The sequence below is a fragment of the Sceloporus undulatus genome, chromosome 5, assembly GCF_019175285.1.
Source record: "Sceloporus undulatus isolate JIND9_A2432 ecotype Alabama chromosome 5, SceUnd_v1.1, whole genome shotgun sequence".
Lineage (NCBI taxonomy): Eukaryota > Metazoa > Chordata > Lepidosauria > Squamata > Phrynosomatidae > Sceloporus > Sceloporus undulatus.
This window is the reverse complement of record NC_056526.1, coordinates 116,785,525-116,806,663: the sequence shown is the minus strand read 5'-3', so window position 1 is coordinate 116,806,663 and position 21,139 is coordinate 116,785,525. Positions and strand designations below refer to the sequence as shown.

Sequence of the window (21,139 nt, the reverse complement as noted above, 5' to 3'; positions counted from 1 at the left end):
TTGTCTTTAATGGGACTTGAGCATTCACAGATTTTGTTATCCACTGGGGGTCCTGGAACCAACCCCCAGTGGATAACAAGCCCCCACTTTTCTTGCTTCCAGCATGGGATCCAAGGTGGCTCATTTAAAAATACAGTATAGCTAAATAAATAAATACAAAGGTTAAATCAGTGAAACCAAGCTTCTATTTAAAAACATGAGCAAAAATGCAAGCTAAAAGCAATTTTAAAAGCACATTTACATCATAATAGAAACATCTCTCTCCCCATTAAAAGCTCTATCTGCAGCAACATATTAATAACCAAGTGCGTCTCTAAGTGCCAGTGGAAAGACAGCAGGGAAGGGTCCAACCAAGGAAGGGCGTTCCAGAACCTGGGAGCATCAACCAAGAAAGCTCTCTGTTGTATCCTCACCAAATGTCCCTGTTATGGTGGTGGGACTAAAAGAAAGCTCTCCCCTGACTGATCTTAAAGAATGTTCATGCAGGGAGATAAGATCTCCCTATATGATCTTAAATGTACACAATTCCACCCATCCAAAGACCAGATTCTGTGATACAGGAAACGATTTGTATCCTCCCTCCTGTAACCTTTGATATGAAAAAGCACTGGAATAAACAGACCAGATGCATATATAAACAACCTACCATGGTGTAATTGTGAGCCACTTTGTGCAGATCTGTGCAACCCTGTGCATCAGCAAAGGAGCGGATTCCAAGGCAATTAGATGGATGAAGTTGTTTCATTAAGAACTTACAGCAAGCTTCTACAACTTGAGAGAGCTGTAGAATACAAGCTGTAGATAGCAGGCACTCAATATTATCTTCTTTTAATTCAAGGCGACCTAAAGTAGTTTGAAAAAGATGAAGTCTTAGGAAATAATACTATCGTAAGTAGACTCCAATTAAATCAGATCAAGTGCTCATCCAGCCTGGCCTTCCATTTCCAAAAGTATGCCAACCAGGAAGACTGCAAGTTTGGAATGAAGTAACACTCATCACTTTTAAAACACACACACACACACAATCATCTAGCACTCAGAGTTCCCTCCTTCTAAACATGAAGTCAGAGTTTTGAAAAGTTTGGACTGCAAAAATGTTTTTGGACTACAACTCTTACAATCTCCAGCCACCATGGCTGAGATTCCTGGGGGCGTTAGTCCCAAAAAGAAAAGAAAAGAAAAGATAATGAAACAAGACTTCATATAGTGACCATGGCTAACAATCAATTACAGACATTTTCTCAGTGAATTATCTAATTCATTTTAAACCAAGCAATGTTGAGGCTGACACCACATTAATGGCTCTGAATTTTATAAATCATGTTTCTTTTGTTTTCATAAATATATTGCCAATTAGCTTCCTTTGGAGAATTCACATGCTAGAATATTAAGAAGAAAAACAAAAACTTTCCAGGTTGGACCCAGACTAGAAATGGAACTTCCATTCCACTGAAAACAATGGGAAAAGACACCCATGATACAGTTGACTATAAATCGACCTCATGTATAAGTCAAGGGCAGGTTTTGGAGCAAAGGTTATGGAATTTGACATGACCTGTGGATAAGTCAAGGTTAAACTTTGGGGCTCAGCATGGTCCTGCTTTGCCACCCGCTTGCCCTTGTTTGTCTGCACCTGGCCCACTTACATCCTCAAAGAAGGTGGAGAGGAGGAGGAGGAAGAGAGAAGTGAGTTGGCTGCAAATATCTGAGAACAGGCAGACAAGCAGTGACAGAGACTGCCCTTCTTCCTCCTCTGCTTCCTGGTCCTCTTCTTGGGAGAAAGCTGGGTGGTGGTGGAGTCTTGAGGGGCAAACTTTCACCCTCTTCCTCCCCGGCCACCTGGCACTCTTCTTGGGAGAAAGCCACCTGGCAGAGGAGCCTAGAGGACATTCCTCTGTCATCTGGCCCTCCTCAGCCTCCTGTCCCTCTCCTCTAATAAATGCTGGGCGGTGAAGGAACACTGAAGAGTGAGAGTTCGTCCATCCTCCTCCTCTGCCCAGCATTACTGTATTGACCCATGTATAAGTTGACCCAGTTTTTTGGGGTGACTTTTTGGCCTAACATTTTTGCCTTACACATGAGTAACTTCTATTAATTTCAATGGCAGTTACATTCAACCAGCTTAGTGTGAATTCAACCTGCTCTCTCGTCCAGCCATTTCTAAACTATAAAATATATGGGGTAGGAAGTATGGTAGTTCCAAATAAGAAAGCAGAGGCTAAGGAAGCCAGATAGGCAGATGGTGAAAAAGATAAAGCACTTTGAAGGTGTGGACCGGCTAACAGACAACTGATCTGCAGTTCCAAAGTTGTCTCTTAGACAACTGATTTTTATTTCTGTGTTAGTTTGGCCTTCAACTGATTAATGTGTGCCTGAATGTTTTCTATGTGAGCTGATGGCTTTCATAGAGAAAAGGGTCCTATTCGTTCTCAAGTTGGACAATCATCTTTTGTCAATGAAGGAAGCCTCAAATGTGTTAGGCCCTTTTCATAAGCTGCCAGGTTCTTTCCTTCCAGCAGGAACCTCTCTTTAGAATAAAAGTGGGGTGAAAGGAAAGCAAAAGTGCTTGCCCACTTTCCAGCTTACAGACCTCTTACTTTAAAGTGTGCCCTTTAAGAGATTTTGGACTTCAGAGGTCTGGACTGTTGTATTACTTCATCCAGGAGTGAGGCTGACCCTGGCAGACCAGAAGGAAAGTTCTTCAGGAGGCCAGAGATCTGTGCTTTTTGCTGTTGTCCCTTCTTTCTGTCTTGGTGCTTTGTTTTTTGACCTATGCATAGCATGTTATATCCTATGCTGTGGTTGCCAGTTATGAAGCCAAGGGGTTTTCCTCCTCTCCATAACTGGTAGCAGTTTTGCCTCCCTCACAGCAAATGTTAACACCATATATATAAAGTCACCCCAAATATATATATATATATATATATATATATATATATATATATATTTGTTAACCCCAAATTGTTAACACCAATTGTTACGTGTGTGTGTGTGTGTATATAATCTAGTTTGAGACCACTTTAACTGCCTGGCTCAGTGCTAGGGGATTCTGAGAACTGTAGTTTTGTATGATATTTAGCCTTCTCTGTTCAAGAACTCTGGAGCCGCAATAAACTACAATTCCCAGGATTCCCTAGCACTGAGCCCGGGCAATTAAGGTGGTCTCAAACTGGATGGTTTCTGCAGTATGTTTTAGACATAAGTTTCTCTTCAGGGCCTAAATATCCTAAGGGTATCAGTTTCTGTAAGATCTGGGAAACTAAAAAGGTTCAGGCCTGGTTAGTATTTGGATGGGAGACCATCAATTAATAGAAAGTGCTGTTGCCTATATTTCAGACAAAGGAACTGCCAAAACCACATTTGAGTATTTCTTGCCTAAGCAAACTCTTTAGAAATTCATGAGGTCGCTTTAAGTTGGCATGAGTCTTGAAGGCGCGAGCACACACACACACACACTTCTTATCTACAGTTAGTATCTCACAATTGAGACTTGGGTAGTGGGGCATAGACCATCACCAAATTACATCACTTTGGGTTTTTCCTAGAGAGATGGAAATTATAGACCAGTTTAGTTTTGGGGACTAAGCACTTGCACATGCAGGCAAGTACGGCCCACAGATCTGCCATTTTAGACACCTACTTTCTTAAAGTTCTTGCCCCAGACAGGTGCCAGATCCTTTGTGATTCTTGTTCCCTCTACTTCTATATTAACAGAATCTGTAGCTGATATAGTACTGCTCTGTGTAGTTCTCATTCTTATGCTTCTTTACATCATTCTAGTCAAGGATGCAAAACTGCTCCCATGCCTTGACAATTTTGCTTATGATTTCCCATGCCTTTTCCAACTGCACAATATCCTTTTTGAGATGGAGCAACCTGAAATGCACCCAGTATTCTAAATGCTGCATAGATTCATATCACAAGTTATATGACCAGGCAGTTTCATTTCACTCTATTTCCTAACAATCCCTGAAATGCAGTTTTACTGCTATTTACAATAGCTGCATTTGGATAAGATTAAAAGCTTTATTTTTTGAATTTATTTTTAATCTGTTTTTAAAGAATGCTTTATTTCTGTTCTGTTTTTGTGTTGTGACTTTAATGCACACTCTTAGCGGAAAGGAAAGGAATTTATAAAGAAAAGAAAAGAATCAGTCAGACAGACAGAAGCTTAACTATCAAGGAACCTTGTCATACTCTTCTCTATAAGAGCCTGTAAGAAAGCCAGAATGTCTTCAGTTAGCTATAGTTTCTTGTTAAGTTCAAACCACAAAATTATGGTTATCAACTTGAAATTATATACAAGTCACATGATACAGCTTCATATTGAGGCTTGTGAGAAGCCATTAATTCAACCCATTACTTCATCCAACCATATTGGATGGTTTGCTCAAAGAAAAGAACAAAGAGACTGCATATGAAGCTCATTCATATCTTGTTGTGCAGAGACATACAACCAGAGGGTTGTTGCTGTCAGCAATTTATCCACCCCAATCACACCACTCCTTCCTTAGTGAATCACAGCTAGTTCAAGTTACAAGAAATATGAATATGTGAAGCTGAGATTTCACCAAGCAAAAAAGAGAAGGGGAAAGCCTCTGAATTGCATATACGAAGTACTCCTCAACCTCTGAGTATCATGATGGAATTAGGTTAATAGTAACCTAATACCGGACACTAGATTACTTTACCAGCCACTTTCATTACCTGTATATGCATATTGCACCAAAGCCAACAATGCATTTGGGTCCACACCTTCCATTTTGATTTCTTCTTGTCTTGCCTCTCTTACATCATTAGTAAACATGGCTGCAAAGTAGTCTGAGACAGAAGACAACACCAATCTGTGACAACATGAAAGGGAAGAGTCAGTTTAACAGTTTATCATGTTTTTATCTCCTTATTATTTTCTCTTGAAGGAAGCCTACTTCAAATTTAATTAACAATTTCATTATTGACTCTCTCTACAAAACAATGTTTGTCAATCTTAATTTTTCCAGTGCATTACAGTTTTAAAGAACACAGAGAAAACTACCAAGTTAAAAAAAAATTCCAGACTGGCAAGAAAAACTGTCCAAAAAACCCTGACTGGAGGTGAAATACAACTGAGGGGTTTTTGGGGGAGGGAGTTGTACTGCAAGCATCAGGGTTTCTGCAAGCTTGTGCAAGCTTTCCCAAGCACTTCCTCTCCTGTGCAGAGGTGTCAATAACAGAGGGTGGGCAACACCAGATGACAGACACACTAAGGGAGGGTGACACCACTGCTCCCCAAACATATGCCTTTTGGCAAAAATGGTCTGTGCAGTTCAGCTGCATCCCTTTAAAATGCTCAAAAGAGTGTGAGTGGGGCAAGGCTCAATGGGAGAGAGGTCCCAGGTTTTTTTTAAAATACATTTAAATTTTAAATTTTAATTTTTTAAAAAAACTAATCACATGAAACTATGTACAGGTAAATGCATTTAATTTAAATGCATAATTTTATTTTTGCTAGTTGTTGTCTGTCACAACTACTACCGTTACATTCAGTGATATTTGGGAATTATGATTTATGAGTGATATTAGTACAAAAAACATTACTAAGTATTCTGTATGGCGTAGTATGAGAAGAGGAGTAGGGGGGAGAGGTGACACCAACCCAAGTGACGCCACTGCCCCTGTATCTGGATGTTATCATTTGGCTACTCAAGCAACACTAAAGGTTAAATACTGGAGATAGATACATTGATTTGCCACTATTATCAAAGTCAACTAAAGAAAAAAGAGTAATCAAGTACAGAAACGTCACAACTAGTATGCAACAGCCCCAACATTCGTGAAATGATAGAGAAATTAGTACTGATTTTGAAACATGATCTTTTCTGAGTAAACCTTTGTCTTGAACAATTGCTAGGGGGAAAATTCAAACTGTAATGTAAGTATTACATGAATAACAATAAATAATCAGCCAGATGTGCAGATGGATGGGTGTGTGGGTTACATGAATACACCAATAACCACTCAACAAAAAATAGTTTCAGACATCCAATCTGTTTTTCTTCTTTGTGGTTGCTGCACATCACACACATGGAAATAAAGCAGCAAGCTTATCCAAGGTGAGACTGGTGGGTGGCACATCATAACAGTACTGATGACAACACTGTTCTACCAATGGAAACATCACCTTAGGCCCTTGTATCAATATGGTAGTGCTAAATAAAGATGAAGTGCTAAGCCCACATAAGTCTTTGCTTAAGTCTAGGAAAGATTACTGTTAAGAAATGTCAAAGAAGAAAACTACAGTACTACTTGTGTTGAATGGCTATGAATAAGTTCACAAGATGGCAATTTAGTCAACTGGTAAAACAGTACCATAGTTTTTATGGCCGTTTTATGAAACACAGGTTGATCCTTTTTCTTAGGTCCTGAAGGGCACACAAATAGTCTTTCCAACTGCCTGAAAGAAGCAGTTGGGCTGATATAAAATGTTACTATTCCAGGAACATCCGCTGAATTTAGGAAATGTTCTGGAACTGAGGATAGGTTTGGAAAGAAGGTAAGCAATACCATGTCTTGAGAAAAAGGAAGTGTAGGTACTACTTTGGGCAACAGCTACATAATATGGATCAGCACTTAGTGCACAAAGGTCATTGGTGTAACTTGTGGAGTCAAAACAGAAACAGAAACAGTCAACTGTAAACAATAAAAGGTTTCAAGAAGCTGTAGTAGAAGGCCCAAAGAGTAGTTTGATTGATGAAGACTGAGGGAGACATCCACAAATGCCAAAGAGGAGGCATCACCAGAACATGTGGGTATAGATTCTGAATACCTTGCAAAAATGTTTTACCATCCGCCAGTGTAAACAATGGAAACTCTAGCCACAGAAATAAATGCAGTACCTGCTGCTGAATATCCTTTAATCAAGAAGAAAAATCCCTCGATCATAAAATTAAGTGAAACTGGAAATACATGATGGATAGAACATTGAAAGAGATGACATTCCTCCTGATCAGAAAATATGCAGTCCAATTGCATTGGTAAGATTGTCTTGCAAAGGGTAAAGTGATTCTGCCCAGAGAAACAGAAACACCCCCCCCCATACCATACTCCTTCCCTGATACAGTGGAATGGTAACTGCCTTGTCATTTGTGAAATTGACATGTCTACCTTGGGGATTCCTGCATTTCAAGAAAAGTCAATCTTGTGCGCCAATTGTGTCTATTCCTGGAGAAGTAAGATCTGACCATGGTGGTACATGCCTTGGTTGCATCCTGTTTGGATTATTGCAAAGCACTCTATGTGGGGCTGCCCTTGAAAAGTGCTCAGAAATTTCAGGTGGCCAAAAGAGCTGCAGACAGATTGTTAAATGAAGTGGCTACAGGGAGCACACAACTCCTTTGTTGCAAGAGCTCCACTGGTTGCCAGTCTGTTTCCAGGCACAATTCAAAGTGCTAGTTTTGACCCAGGAAAACCTATATGGCTTGAGTGAAGCACTGTATCTCCCTTTACGAGCCCATTAGAGTACTAACACCATCCAGAGAGACCCTTCCCTCACCACCTTCTCAAGCTCATTTGGTGGGAACAAGAGAGACAGTCTTTTTGAAACTTTCTCCCAAGAGAGGTTAGGATAGCTCTTCTTTCATGGCAGGTAAAAACATTTTTGTGCCATTAGGCTTTTTCAGACTGATGAAGGATGGGCTTTCAAATGCTGTGCAATTCTGATGTTAAGATTTGTACATTGTTTTTAATACATTTTATAATTTTTAATCTGCAGTGTTTTTAACTTTATAAAAAAATTAAACTTTAAATTTATACTTTTAAAAAGATTTTGCTTTTTTAAAATTTGTACTGTTTTAAATTTCTAGTCAGTTACCTTGAATCTCTACATTGGGAGAAAGGCAGGATGATGATGGTGATGATTTAACAACAACAACAACAACTGGGTTCATCACCCAGTTGATCTATAAGAGAATTTTATTTTTCTACAAAATAAATTTCTATCTGGTAGATGTGAATATGAATGCAGCAATACCACAGAGACTGAGACAAGTAACTTTTAGGATATTGTTCAGGTATCAAACTACTGTTGCATTGTCCACTGCTCAAGAACTACTGTTCTGTTTATGAACAGCAGGAATGCCCTGTAGGCCTAGAATACTGCAAGGAATTTCATCAACCAATTTTATTTTGAACTCCTGCTTTCATCATGCTCCTTGAATGTGGAGATCCAAGTAGTGATCTCCCTAACATGTGTTGACGTAGTGTGGGCCCATGATATCCACTAGGGTTTGATTCCAGCCTCCCCCTGCCGATACCAAAATCTGTGTATGTTCAAGTCCCATTAAATTCAATGGATAGTAAAATGGTGCCCATTATATAAAATGGCAAAATCAAGATTTTCTTTTTGGAATTCATATATATATTAAATATTTTAAGCCATGGATGCTTGAATCCATAGGCAAGGAATCTGTGGATATGGAGGGATATGAAGGTAAAATTAGTATTGGCTGCAATGGAGCAAAAAGTATTTCTTGGGTGAGATTGGAGGTCTTGGTCCACCATAGGACCAAGGATACTGTCTGCATCACAGATGGTAAAGGAGCAGCTGAGACAGCAGATATAATAGTAGTAACTGAAGTAGTAACTGAAGGTGATGCTATCACAGATGGAGAAGGAACAGAAATCACAGAAGTCATTCAAGGGAGTTTTTCAAAGGGAGCACAACAGAAGGAATGAGTTGACAGGTCTTTTAGGGAAGGCAAAGTCCAAAGTCATGGAGGCCATGACTGATAATGAGGCGAAGCTCTGTGTTGAGGTGAGTTTTTTATGGCAGGACTTACAACTAGATCATCATTGTTAATTGTGCAAGGATGCAGACAACTCACAACAGTCATAGAGATCCTAATGCTAGGGATGGTGATGCTCTACAAAATAAGAAGTTATGAAGCCTTATCTTGTTGAGTCCCCTTCCTCATCAGAGAATTACCAAGAAGGGCAAAACAGAAATAAACAGAGGAAGATTTGGAGACTTTGGCTGGCAGCCACCCTCTAGATTACTGGTGGCTGAGGCAAAGCCTGAACTCTGCAACAGGGATCAATTGCCCCTGGAGTGAGACACTAAACGTTTCCACCCTAGAAACAATTGCTGATAAAAGTCTGAAAGAAACAAGTTATGGAGGATTGCTAGACTTCAGCAGAGTTCATATTGGCAGAAGCTGAAGAACACTAACTCATACAAATGATATACAGACAGTGAACGTTTATGGTGTCACTTTTCAGAGCAGTATCTTTGAAATTGAAGGAGATGTCTTAGTAGGATGAATATTACTTCTCTAATTAGGAATAGATGAATGGTGACACTATGCAATGACTGCACTGAATCTTCACACATTTCTCCCTGAGCTGAAAACCTGAATGTCTGGACTGCCATCTTGTCCCACAGGTGAAAATTTTATATCAAGCATTTCTGAAGGAGAGACTGCAAGTATGGAAAGTAATGGAATCTCTTCAATAAAACATCATAATATTTCCTCCCCTATTTTTTTCCTCCCTTGCTTGATGCTCTATGATTGAAATAAATTTTGAATTGATTTCTTTTTCTTTATGGGCTCTTTTACTCCTGTGAGCCTCTTCTCAAGGTTCATTATGGAGTATGCCAACTGATTATTGTGAAAATTCAGTATTCAACTACTACAATTCAACTATTGAAGTAAGTGTAGCAGTTTTGGTAGTGAGTGTTCTCAAATCTTTTGCCCAGAGCAAAGTATTAAGTTTATTTACAAATTATCAGTACCACTGCAGCTGTACACATTTCCATGGACTGAATCTTTATGATCACCACGTAAAGCTGAGGTTAATGTTACGTTTGTCAGATTTCTGAGGCTCCCCAAGTATAATAGACATTTATCATAGTTGTCAGCCAGGGAGACTTTCAACTGTCAAACAATGCATTGTTTGAAGAGGACACATAAGGTTACAGGCCTCTGGTACAAACAATCTTTTTATCACCAATGAAACTTTAAACAGAGGAACAAAGGACAAAAATGAGAGGAGTAGAATAAAAGAAAAAAAGAAAAAAAGCCAGCTAGAGGTTCTTTCTGAGTTCCAGCTGTAAAAAAATAAGCAGGCTTCTCACACATGCCTTTATGAGGAGAGATGCGGACTACCATTAAATTCTGAGCTTATCAGAAGCTTCTCAGAGCTTGCTATGCACAGGTATGCAGACCCATATGTATGATGTAAAAAGACCATGAAGTACAATAGTAAGTTCTGGAAACAAACTGTATTTTAAGGGGTTACATGCACATTTACCTGTGTGCAGGAATGCGTCGATCACCAGCAACTAATACCACATCACACAGTTGTTTGTGTCTCAGGTAATTTTCCATCTTTTTAAAGGTCTGTTCTGCATGGTTGAGGGCTTGAAAAAATTCATCAGATGTACAGGGTTCCATTGTATGACAAGATGCCAGAGTCTGGCTGCTAGTGGAAGTCCTAGAAGAAAAATATATACACATTCAAAAAATGTCATAGTAACAGTTTTGAATTTAAAAATTAATTTGAAAATATTTACACAACTCTTATTTGAAAGCCTGTGTGGTATAGCAGTTAAAGTACTAAACCGGAATTTGGGAGATATAAATTTAAGTTCCCATTCAGACATGAAACCACCTGGGTGGCTCTGGGGCAGTCACTTTCTTTCATTACTGTTGTGAGGACACAGAAGGACACAGCAACATATGTCAGCTTCTACACACATTGTGGGTAAGGTGGAGCATACTGTACTGTATATGTAAAATAATAAATACATTGTATACATCTTAGACTAATAGGGTATTAATTCATTTCTATGCACTTTCGACAGAATCTTATACAGCTTCAATTTCTTCTCCCTTTGGATACGCTACTAACAGTGAATGTTATGAGAAAATGTTTTAAAAGCATTGTTTCTTTGGCATTCTCAGCAACAACTGTCTACACAGCAAATTGCTTCTATAGTCTACCGTGTCTATATTATTTGTTTCATTTTCAAGCATCAATGGATAAAAGCAATGTATAATGTGGAGTTATAACAAAGTGTTATAGGTCAAGGTGTGACCTGAACAGGAAGTCAACACAACACTTTTTTAAAAAATGTATTTTGTGTTCTTAATTTAAATTTTTAATGGGAGGTGCCCCACTGTTTTAAAACAATATCTGTATAAACAAGCAAGTTTTAATGCTTTTATTATGAGCTTTAATCACTGTAAAGTTTGGGGGTATTATCTGATTGTTGTAGTTTATAAGCTGTTTTATTGTGTGAGATGTCCTAACAACCTTTTTGTTATGGGGTAGCATATAAATACCATGAATAAAGAAACAAGTGGGGAGAAAGAGTTTTAGAGCATGGGACAATATATTAATTTGAATAACTAGACTGAGACTTCTTCACAATCTAGTATATATTTTACCCATTTAATGACTAGAGTACACAAAATTGAAACATTTCTATTGCAGACATATCCAAATGACAAGCATCATTTTACAAGCTCCAGACATCTCACTCAAGTCAACTGAAGCACCATGCTAATGAATATTTTGTGCCTGGGAAAGTGGTTAATTGTTCAGCAAAGATGCAATTAATGGCCCTGGCATTTATGTGATCATAATTAGGTTTCAAAATTAACAGCCTATTAAGAAGATCTATGGGTGGATGGTAGAAGGAAAGCAGCAGTGACCTCTAGCTTATCTTCCAACACCAGTTAGAAATGGAACAGCAGATGGCTTAGTGACTGCCAAGGTTCCAGTAAGTATTGTTGAGAGGCATCTTCCTCTCTTCCGAAAGGTTATAAGGAGCCCCTTCCCCATGAATACTGGCTGTATGATCACTGGAAAGAACAATCATCATTACCCCTTCCAGAAACAGAAGAGTCTGAAAATAATTTATCCTCCAATAACAAATATATACGTATTTCAAAGAAACCTGCTTCTCTTTTTCAGAAGCTACCAAACATTAAAGCAGTTAATCCAGGCTGGTGTTCCCCGTGTGCAGAACTACATATCCCATAAACACATGGTCATGCTGCATAAGGATGCTAGACCAACTGCATTACAAACTCAGCATTTTGCACAAAGCATCCAAACCTCCGCCTCCCAAAAGCAGCCCCTGCACAGGATGATAATTAGTCCTTAAAACTCAGTGCAACTTTGCTCCATCTCAGAATGATGGGGGAAAGAACCCAAGAAGGGGACTTCAAATGGTTCTTTGGAGCCAGGCTCTAGACAGCAAACTGAGTTTAATACATGGAACTTTCTTGAAGAAGCCACTTTAAATGTCTTTCCAGAAAGCTGATAGAAAATCTTTGTATCTGTGTGAAAGTATAAAGCTGGAAATCACTGTTGTTCAGCTAATATACTACTCAAATGTTGTTGACATTTGTCCAAGGCAACTGCACATCCGATGTCTTATAAAGTGAAAGCAAAGGGAAGGTCAGCCACAACAGAACAGACTAATGACTAGACTATGAGGACAGTGTTTCCCCAATCTACTAATTTAGCTTTATCTGACAAATTGGCAAACAGGGACATATTAAACTAACTATAATGGAAAAGTCCACCAAATGTTGCTGGATTCTGAAGCTTGCTAGTCTACACTTCAACTTGCAAAGCAACCTAATGTAAAACCTACTGCCAACTGTAATCCATGCTGTTGGGGTGGGTAGTCAGACAATCCCTCATCATGTCAGTAAACCAGCTAGAACCCAGCTTGGCTCCCTGAATGATGAAAATGCTTTATTATTCAACCTCACCTATAAATTTAGTGGGAAAGGATCTGATGAGCAAATTGAATACCAATATCAAATACGGTGCTGATGGTATTTATGTCAAAATCACTATAGATCTAACTCCTAGATTCCTCAGTCCATCCTGTTCAAGCCCTATGAGTGGGAAAGGAGCCTTACTACCCAGGGCCTCTGAGATAAATTTTACAAGGTGGAACAAGATAGGCCTCTCAAAAATGGACCTTAAATTCTCAATTAAATCTTTTCAATAAAGATAATGGTATAACCAGACATTTTAAAATTTTAGTTTTTCCTTCTTGTAGACACATATGGTTCTGATAAAATATAAACACAATAGACAACTTTTGGTAAATGATTATGAAAGCATAATTGAACATGATGGCGATCCTCAGGCTATCTGAATACCACCACTGGTAAACGTTCGTAAATGCTTTAATCTCTGTGCACAAGAATGATCAGATAACAGTATACTTTACACAAAGCAACAATAAGTCTGATCAACTAATGCAATGAGTTTTTCTGAATCTTTTAGTCCTTTCTGTCATTCTGATTTGTGAGGATACATTCTGAAAAGGTAGTTTAAAACAAGAATGTCTCAGATTCGGTGGTGAAAGACATAGTAAATATATGTTATGTAATGGAATGGTGGCCTTCACATTTTGAGGTGGGCATCCCATATTTATAGGCACCTCCTCGGCTCTCTGGACCTTCAATCAATATATCAACTGAAAACCCCCTGCAATGTGCCCTGTTTGTGGCAGATCTGTTTCCCTGGTAGTGGGGGGTCCTCTCAGCTGGCAGAGGGACACTTCTGCCCCATTCAACTCTTCCTACTCAGATGGCCACCCAAACGGATTAATATTAGTTCAAAATTATTTCTTAAGGTTCATCAAGTGGTAAGATCTTGCTCGAGTTTGACACATTCTATTGCAGGGGTAGGCAACCTGCGGCCCGCAGGCCAAATGCAGCCCAGCGAGGCCTTGGAACCGGCCCCAGCCCGGTCCTGCCGCCGATTGCCGCCGGGGCCTTTGGCCTCTCGCGTGCAGGGGCAAGGGGGGCACTTGTCTATAGATGCCTCAGAAACATGCATTTATATTAACAGTTTTTAAAAAATCAGCAATTTTTTTGCGTGTCCTCCACTTTTTTTTAAAAAAGTGTCCACCATTTGAAAATGTTGTCCTACATTTGTCCCGGTTTATTTATTTATTAAAATTATTTAATTATTTATTTTTTGGCTTCGGCTCCCCAGTTGTCTGAGGGACAGCAACCCGGCCCCCAGCTCAAAACGGTTGCCTACCCATGTTCTATAGAAAGGATTTAATAAGTTCTCTTGCTCGTGAGGAGTGCACTAAATAAATACTCAATATATGAGACAGTAATAAATAGTTTTAAGAAGGTTGTAACAATTTGTCTTACATATAATATATCTACCAATGGTTAACTTCTGCTCCAATAAGTTTTTTGCTTGTTTTCTCACATGTCTCTTATCAAACCTACTGTATCTAAACAGGCAAACCATGGTTTACACTTGGCCATCAAAGATTGCAAGCCAATATCAAAAATTGGTATTTTTTTGTTGATATGGGGTGAAGCAGATGGCACAAAAGGTGCATGCTGGGATCATGCCAAGGCCATTAGCCCTAGGACCATGGCAGCCACACATCCCTGGCCTTGGCCTGGGTGCCACCACACTCCTGAACCAGACACCCAAAAAGCAGATGTATTTTACTGCTCCTTTTTGGACTGGTTCTTTGGGAAAAAGCAGTGCCCATGGCAGCTTCCAGCCACATTCAGGGCGTGTGTCATCTGAATACCACATCCCCAACATGGCCTGAAAGAGAAAAAAAAGTGCAAACACAGGGGCTCATTTCCATAGAGCCAAATTGTGTTATTCTATCATATGACACATGTAGGAGAGGTAGAACTATTTTAATGCTCTCCAGCAACACATCAGCCATTATCCACAAGATGCATTTATTTATTATCATATATGTACAACTACAGTCCACCAAGCATTCACAATCACAAATGACAGTTATTCAGGTAGGAGGAAAGTACCGTATATTTTTTCCAGACAAAATATTTTGTGTTGAAGACTGGTAAGTGTTTGGCACTGAGCTTGAGAAAGGTGCCTAAATCCTATACAACAAGAAAAGCTAAAACCAATTCACAGAAGGTAACGTTCCTACTACGATCTCCTTGATAGTGCACCCTCCACTACAATGCACATATATTCAAATGTAAGCATACTAAAGTGCAATAAGGCTTACCCCCAGGTAACTGTGTATTATATTGTGGCTTCAATCTTTAAGAATAAAACTGCAAATAATAAAATGTTTTCATTCTATATTTTCATTTTAAGATGTTCAAAGTACAGGCATCTTCTTACCCTTATATTTCAGTAGCTAAATCACAAGCTATATAGCTTCACAACTAATACAAACTGCCATGCTATAGTGTTGTTACAATATACCACCTAATTAAGTCACCACAGTCTTGTATGAAGTCTGTAGTAGATTTCAAGCACACTTGCATAACAGACAGTTAAGTATATCTGTCTACTGCTACTAAACTGGAGAACAAAAAAGAGAAGAAAAAAAGTATGATTGGAATAACTTTTTTATCTTTTATGTTATCTCCTTGCAAACAGCAGTGAAAGAGGACAAATAAAGCATTTCCACAAAAGGTAGCATTACATACAAAAGATGCTGGAGAGGAATCGATCACGACAACAAAAAGAAGTGTAAACAAATTTTCTTGTCTTGGCTCCCTATCAACAGTTCAAACTAGGAGAAATAAATTGTAAACACTGGTGTAATTATGACAAAAATGAACACGGATTTTGCTTGTATTTCTCTTTTATCACTCATACTTTCTAAAGAAAAGGTATATTTCCTAAATTCTATGAGAGACGTTTGTGTTACTTAGACTGATGATAATCCTTAAATTTTGCATGGTGAAGGAGATCCAGGGCAATCAAGATAATTTATATTTTTATATAAATGCATTCCATATGCACAAGAGACATTTTTACTTAATTTCTTATATTATATTAGTGAATGAGTCCAGCAAGGAGAAAGTTGCAGAATACAGATAGTCACAAACTATGCTAGTATTTTTAAAGGTGGCTCCTCTCCCCTTCCAATTTTCATGGTTTTTGCTAAAGTCTCTGAATAAAATCAGAAAAGGTTTACAATTAAACATGGTATGCTATGTTTTATAAGAAAGCTCACAGTTCTGATCTCTCAGTGACAAATCTTCTCTAACAAACATTGAAAATAGCAGGAAAGAGGAAAAGAAATACAGTATAAATGTGAAATCACCAATATTAGCCTCATCAGAGTCTTTATATGAAAAGAACAGATGATGTGAATAGGTACTTGGGTACTGGTCCCCAAGCTAGTAGAATCCACATAGGAAGGACCTCAGTGGAGAAACCTGAACACCCCTAATCAGGAGAAAGTACTTGTCTGGACTGGCACACTTTGAGCACTCCAGGCCCAAACCCTGAACTTATTGTTCTACCCAACTTTCTCTCCAAGCTTTACAAAACATCTGCACAAGGTAAAGTGATCAAGTACCACCTTCAGGTAGGCAGACAAGACCCCTGGGCTCTCTTGCCAGATACTGAGTATTTTCTGATTAAAGGCAAATCTGTGTGCCTGAGCTAACTATGGGGATGGCCACATTGCCAGGAAGGACATAGGGTTCTACATGGTCTGGTATGATGCTGTATAGTCATGCAGTCACAGGGGCTGGGTGAAAAATTAATGGCATATATCTGGCCACCACACCTTGTCTGCACTTGCAAGCAGCTCTACACCACTTCTTCCATTGCAGATAAACTTGGGGTTGGAACATATCCATAATAGATATGCATACGTACATACAACAGTATGACTATAGCTGCTATTGTGTATGCGTGGGTGCATGAGTGGAAATGTTGTCACTCTAGCCATATCTACAAACTTATGTATATTATTACCTTTATCTCCCATTTATTTAAATACTGTCATTTTCTTTTTGAAGAATCAAGTCTCTGGTACTGCTGATTACCAAGAATCCAAAATTGCTGTGCTTTACTGTTTTAGGCTCCAGAGGAACACCTCTGCAGGACTGGGATTTTTCTTTACGGCATTCATTTGATACATTGAGCATAAATTTGTGTACTACTGGTAATGCTTTGTACAAATACTGAACAGACGTTGCTGAAAATACTAAAATACATAGCACACCATACAGCCTGAGGTGCTTTATTCCTGCCACTTCCTTTAATTGTTTTACACAGTTGAATAAATTTACAATTCAATGGATTTTTTTTAAAAGTTGCTTTTCGTTCAAATAGCTGGGATTTAAAAATAACACCCACTTTTAACTTCTGTATAATTTTTCTACATGACAATTACAGACACATAAAAAGAGGTATAGGCAATGTTTGGATTTTCTTCTTCCAACCCACTTTCCTTGGTGCAGTATTTTTTCTATATACAAAAAGCAAAAAGCAAACTGAATACAGTTTGACAATGAGACTGAACCATGGGCAACCACTTTTAATATTTAGAAAAAGCTCACTTGCCACTTAAGTTTTAAAGAGAAACAAAATACATTTTTAAAAAGTACCACCTTGAAGAATCTACCTCAGTGATGTAAAGAAGGCAGAAGAAAAAAATTGACCTTCCTCTAAAACATAAAGGAAAGATTATTACATAAAATTATACTAGAATATAAATAGATGTCAACAGAGACATTTGCAATGCAATCCTACACATGAAGTCAACAAGACATTTTCCCATGTCAGCGTGAATAGAAGTGCAGCAACAAAAAACACAAGACCAAACATCTTTAGATGTATAATGTTATATAGCAAAACATTATTTAGATACATGACAAAGGCATCCCCAGCAAAATATTTTCTACAACATGATACCCAACCTGGATTCAGCTATTTTCAGCCTCAAACAAACCTTAAATTTTATTCCCACTCTACTTCAAAATCAGTGTAGAGTAAAAGCACCAGGAGCCATAAAAATAAGTCAACACAACAAATTAAAATACAAAACACACAAAATAATATATTGCTAAAATATCAAGCTTCCTTTCCCAAGTCTTGAAAATGTAGCTGTTACAGAAAACCAATTCCTTTTTACTCTGCGCTGAAATACTTTTGATACAGGCTACCAATATGACTAACAGCTATATTCTTTCTATACAGTCACTCCTAAGTTCTCCAAGGCTTTGTCAGTATTTTTGTAGCACTGCAATGGAACGTTGTGACCCCCCTCCCCGCCATTTAATCTTGCACACAAAAATATACTGTATGGCCGAAATCATTCCTCAAAATAAGAAAGTAACAACCTGCATGAACTGCTATCAGATACATTTTCTTCTTCACTGACTCCCTCCTCAGCTTCGGCTCTCTCAAGCCAGTGTGCACCTCCACAGTCCTCTGTGGTGAGCTCAAATGTAGGCACTTCAGAGCTGGATGCCATTGGCCAAGATGACGAATTTTGGAAACTCTTCTGGTTGGACCTTTGGAAACCAATTGAGGCAAAAGGTAGGGACAGATTCCCTGGATCTAAAAACTTTATCCCACTAGTTGTTGCGTTATGTCCTTTGTCCCAAAAATCTTCTGGCTGGCAATCGCCACTAGGATTAGGAGGAGCTTGCTGGTGACCAAACCACTTCCATCGGATTTTTAAAATCTGCTTCACATCGAACTCTTTGCGAGAGCCAGACATCTTCAGTGTGAGCAAGTTATCGTCTAGGCAACGGGGCAAGCAGCACTGCACATAAAGAAGATTTGTGCATCCAACCAGGACAAGAGAAACACATGGTCTGCCTGTTTATGGCTGAGGGGCATGGGGCGGAGGAGGGGAGAAAATACAGCATTCAAATATGGGACAAAGGATTTTAAGAAAACCTTCTCTTATCTAAATAAACAGCAGGGCTGATTCCAGAGGGAAAAGATGAACAGAGAAAGCCAAGTTGCTTTTTGCATTAAGAATGCCAACCAGCTACACAGTAAAGGAATAACTGCATTTGTTCTTGCTTGCCTCTTCATCCTTGTATCATTAACTTCTATCAGCACTGACAGTTTACATTAAAGCACTTTCAGGGGCTGCCCACAAGCTCCTCTACCAACCCACAGAATGACAAAGAATATTTTGCTGTATTTCAGAAGCTCTCTTGCTTGCTCATCCTGTTAACTCTTTCCTTTACAAATATTTAGGGGAAGAGGGGGAAATAAGATAACCACCCCTACATTTTAAAAGGGACCCTACACACCCTATAGGCACCAGATCTCCTATGCTCTTGGAACTAAGCAGGATCAGCCCAGGAGCTTGTAGGCTACATTTTAGAGGAAAGAATTGGCAAAACCACCTCTGAGTATTCCTTACCTAAGAAATCACTATGAAATTTATGGGGTTGCTGTAAATTGACAGACAGACATTTTAAAATCCAGTGATATGACATGCTTTGGTAGAAACCACTTGCTTGAAAAAATATATCTATATCAGAGAAAGTTTTGTATGTACAGTGCTGTGTACATTTACAGCGCTATAAAAATAAACTACAATAATAATAATAATAAATAAGTTAGACACAGGATTATTCTTATTTCAATTTCTATTCCTCTCTTCCATTTTACAAGGATAAGGTATTAATTTTAAAAATTGACTCATACAACTACAAAATCATTATAAACCTAAATAAATAATAGATGGTGGAGGCAGTTTCCTAATGAACAGCAGAAATCTCTTCTCAGCTGTTACATTAAAACTGATCTGAAAGCAGAACAAGGAAAGAACCACTTCTCCAGAAGATTAAAGCTTTGCTCAAGTTAGGAGAACAAGAAGGAGCACAAAGCTGAAATATCAGATGCAAGTTAACAATAAAGCCGGAGGAAGGAAAAGGAATCTGAAAAGCATATAAATATAAAAATAACCAAGGCAACATTTCTTCAAATAAACCATAAATGAGTCAGGGAGAGAAGACTATTTGTTGACAAAAGAGTGAAATGGTTAGAAGAGGATAGGGAGTATTCTGTTCAAGAATCATCACTGTAGAACATACCGGACAGATTATATGTCTGTAATCATCACGAAGGGGCAGTGTAGTGGTTTGATCACTTGACTAAGACACTGGGAGAACAGCGTTCGAATCCTGAACTTGGCCATGAAACCTACTGGGTGACTTTCGACCAGTCACACTTTCTCCGCCTCAGAGGATGGCAATGGCAAAGCCCCTCTGAAGAAACATGCCAAGAAAACTATGATAGGGTCACCTTAGGTTCACTCTAAGTTGGAAATTACTTGAAGGCCCACAACAACATAGATAAAATCATTATCTATGCTACTTGCAGAGATCATTTGAAGAGCCAAGTCAAATAAATAAATAATGAAAATCAAAGTGTCAAGCACAGAAAAGTTACAAGGTCACCAGTGACTTTGAATGACAGCAGATTTAGAAAGTCAAAATAAACTAAGTTCATGAAATGCATGCACTCAGCCATCCATATCCATGGATTCTTTATGCATGAACTGAAGCATCCATGGCTTAGAAATATTGAAAAAAGTATATAAATTCTAAAAAGCAAACCTTGATTTTATTTAGGGGACACCATTTTACTATACGTTTAATGGGGCTTGAACATCCATGGATTTTGGCATCCACAGGGGTCTTGGAGCCAAGCCCCAGCGGATACCAAGTGTCAATGACTTTAAAAGAAAAAGAAAGGCACTGCTCTCGCCACAGAGGAGGAAAAAGACAAGACAGACACACCTTCATCATGCCAGTGCTGCTGCTGAATTTAATTTCCCCCCTCCTTTCTCCCCATCCCTCTGCTCTTATGTGTCATGGCTGTCAGTCCCTATCCATAAGCTTACAAATTAACTGTTCTTAAATCTGGGAACCTTTTTGGCTAAAGGAAAAGGATATAAATGTTTGAAATAAATAATAAACAAACTAGTGGTGGAGAAAATGATGACTTGAGAGAGCAAGACAAGCACATACTGCTATCCTGGAACACTCTTTGTACAACCTATTTGTGCTGCAGAAGCTACATGAGAGAATTCTTACTTTTTGCACAGGTTGCCTAGCACAGCCTCTTGGTGCCTTCAGCACTGGTGGCTGTTTATACAATGTGAAAACATTAGCAGTATTGTCGCTGCAATCTGTCTGTTTACTTGCCTGAGAATCACCAAGTGCCCAATGCTTCAAGCCATGAATAACATTTAACTTTTGCTGATTTCAGTTTGAATTGGAAATTGCAGGAAAGCTTATGGATCTATGAAGACAAGTTTCCCCTCTGAGTTCTGCTTTCCATAGGATGGTAATGGAATTTTTCAATGTGTTATTTCACTCATGGCAGACAAACCTGC

General features: G+C 38.7%; 1 protein-coding gene across 4 annotated transcripts in view; it reads right to left on the bottom strand.

The window, feature by feature from the left end:
* The window catches only part of KLHL5 (kelch like family member 5), a 58,981-nt gene that overhangs the window by 16,546 nt on the left and 21,296 nt on the right, over positions 1-21,139 (bottom strand). For 3 of the 4 annotated variants that reach the window (XM_042469443.1, XM_042469445.1, XM_042469444.1), the window contains 3 exons: positions 10,288-10,470; positions 4,708-4,844; positions 647-843 (listed from right to left, as the gene is read on the bottom strand). In XM_042469443.1, the coding sequence (XP_042325377.1) occupies positions 647-843; positions 4,708-4,844; positions 10,288-10,470 (517 nt within the window). Of the gene's footprint in view, positions 1-646; positions 844-4,707; positions 4,845-10,287; positions 10,471-18,113; positions 18,745-21,139 lie in introns of those variants that run through there. The other variant, XM_042469442.1, reaches the window with a different exon arrangement.